The sequence below is a fragment of the Helicoverpa armigera genome, chromosome 10 (assembly GCF_030705265.1).
Source record: "Helicoverpa armigera isolate CAAS_96S chromosome 10, ASM3070526v1, whole genome shotgun sequence".
Classification (NCBI taxonomy): Eukaryota; Metazoa; Arthropoda; class Insecta; order Lepidoptera; family Noctuidae; genus Helicoverpa; species Helicoverpa armigera.
This window is the reverse complement of record NC_087129.1, coordinates 924,833-927,071: the sequence shown is the minus strand read 5'-3', so window position 1 is coordinate 927,071 and position 2,239 is coordinate 924,833. Positions and strand designations below refer to the sequence as shown.

The 2,239-nt window shown below is 33.6% G+C and overlaps 1 protein-coding gene across 1 annotated transcript; it reads right to left on the bottom strand.

Annotated features, from left to right (window-relative positions):
- Window positions 1–1,239: 1,239 nt before the first annotated feature.
- Window positions 1,240–1,989, bottom strand: LOC126054909 (chromosome partition protein Smc-like). Its single transcript, XM_049841816.2, has one exon. It carries the CDS (start codon window positions 1,987–1,989, stop codon window positions 1,240–1,242), a length of 750 nt encoding a protein of 249 aa, XP_049697773.2.
- Window positions 1,990–2,239: the final 250 nt, after the last annotated feature.

The following is a 2,239-nucleotide window of genomic DNA, read 5'->3' as shown; positions in this document are numbered from 1 at the left end:
TGCTTTTTTCAGGCTCCCTGTTTGTGATAAGTGTTTTTCAAATTTTTGTTTTCTTAAGTCTTGACGTTCCTTCTTAATTTCTTTGTAGATGGATTTATATAGAGTCCTTAGTTCTATTTTTCTTCTTTATTTAGATACTCTCTTCTTTTAAGTTCGTTTCTTCTTTTAATGTTCGTTTGATGGTGTCTGACAAAAAAGAAGGTTTTTTGTGATTACTGTCTTGGTTCTGTGGTAGACTGTTGATGATTGCAAATTTTATTTTTTGGTAGCTAGACTCTACGTCGTCATCTATATCCATTGGACAATTATTTTTTAATTCCCGTTCGAGGTTTTCTAAGAAGGAGGATTCGTCTTGTTTAGTTTTTAGCCTGTGTTCTTTCTGTGTGTATTTAGCTCTGCTATGCTTTATCTTTTTTAAATGAAATGTACTTCTTATCAATCTGTGATCGCTGTTGAAGGCAAATTGGTTAAGTATTTCTATGTTAGTAAAATTTTGTTTTACATTCGATATTATGTAATCTATTTGACTTTTTCTTGTTTTCGGCGAAATCCAAGTCCATAGGTTATTTGATTTCTTTTTAAACATGCTGTTTATTACTGAGAAATTATTTTCGAGACAATGTTGAATGAGTCTTTCTCCTCGTTTATCTCTATTTCCATAACATGTAGGGCCTACAACTGTATGTTCGTTTTGTTTGCGTTGACCAATGCGAGCGTTAAAATCTCCCATTACAATGATGTGTTTTCCGGAATTATTATCTATGGTGTTTTGTAACATTTGGTAGAAGATTTCTATATCTTGTTTCGATGCGTCGCAAGTTGGTAAATGAACCTGTATTATCGACAGATTATACTCATCGAACTTTAAGTTTAGAACTCCAATTCGTTCTGTTATTCCAATAAAACTCTCAATGTATTTCTTCAGATGTTTTTTAATAAAGAAACCAATACCTAATCTCCCTTTTGTTTCTCCGTAGTAACAGAATATATGTTCAGTTTCTTCTATAATGTTGTATCCCATTTGCCTTACTTCACAGAGCCCTATTATGTCATTTTTGATGTCACAAATTGCTTGTTTAAACTCTAGCAATCTTTCATCTGTTGAGAGAGACCTTGCATTATATGTACATATGTAGAGTGGAGTTGAGTGAATATTATCTTTGCATGGAGGGTTTCGGTCTTGAGCTCCCACGGCGACCACCCGTGTTGGGAGTTTGGAGAGTGGAGGGGCTTCATTTTTCAGTTTTTTGGTTCGTTATTTCGAAGGTATGTGGTGATATTGCCAATTTTATTCTTCTTCGGAGCTTGTTTTACTGAAGACGACGAAGGTTTGCTTAAGTTATCAGTATTTTCAGGGGATTGCGACAGATATCTTTTTTGTGTGCGCGTAGAGTCTTCCTCTGGGTTTCGTTTGGTGTTCTTTTCCAGTGTAATTATTTTATCATATCTAAGAAAGACTTTATTTCCCGCTTCTCTTTCCCGTTTAAGTTCTTCTTGTAGTTGTTTTCGTTTTTCTAGAACTTTTTTGGGAAAATCTTCTTTTATGTATATTGTAGAACCTTCTAACAACTTCTTTCTCTTTAATATATCTATCTTCCGACCGACGCTGGTAACGGTTATCACAATAGGCCTTGTCTTGCCTGTTTTACTTCCTAATCTTTTAACCTCATCAATTTCTTCTCGTTGACAGGCAAGTTTTAGAGTTTTGGTGATGATATTATATACCAAGTCTCTTAGCTCGCTGTAATTATTTTCTGTCTCTTCTACTCCAAAAAATATCAAATTCTTCTTCTTTAATTGTCTCTCTAATTGCTCTATCACATCTTGCTGTTTATCTATTTTGCTTTCGAGCTCCTTTGTTTTCTCTTCAATCTGCGTGAATTTCCCGTTAATGTTATTATTAATTGACTCTTCTATATTTTTCATTTCCTGTTTTTGTTCTTTCAGGTCTCTCTGGATCTGTTTTAAAATCTCCATTATAGACTCCATTTTAAGATTTAGTATGACTCTTGATCTTTGTTCGAGTACCTAGCAATACTAAGTGTAAAAAAGAAACCTTTAATGGATTTTTGCTGTAGTTGTTACGGTACTCAAAGATAGATGGCGCTGTTTACAATTTTTATCTGCAGGAGTCTAGGACAATTTTTGATGTATCATTGTAATTTATAGGTTATGTTCAAAAAGTATAATTTTGAATTGCAATTCTTCACAATAGTTCTTGATTTATCACTTTCTGCCG

Coding starts and splice junctions, on each gene's coding strand:
- LOC126054909 (XM_049841816.2), bottom strand. CDS start 1,989: ATGGAGTCTATAATGGAGATTTTAAAACAGATCCAGAGAGACCTGAAA.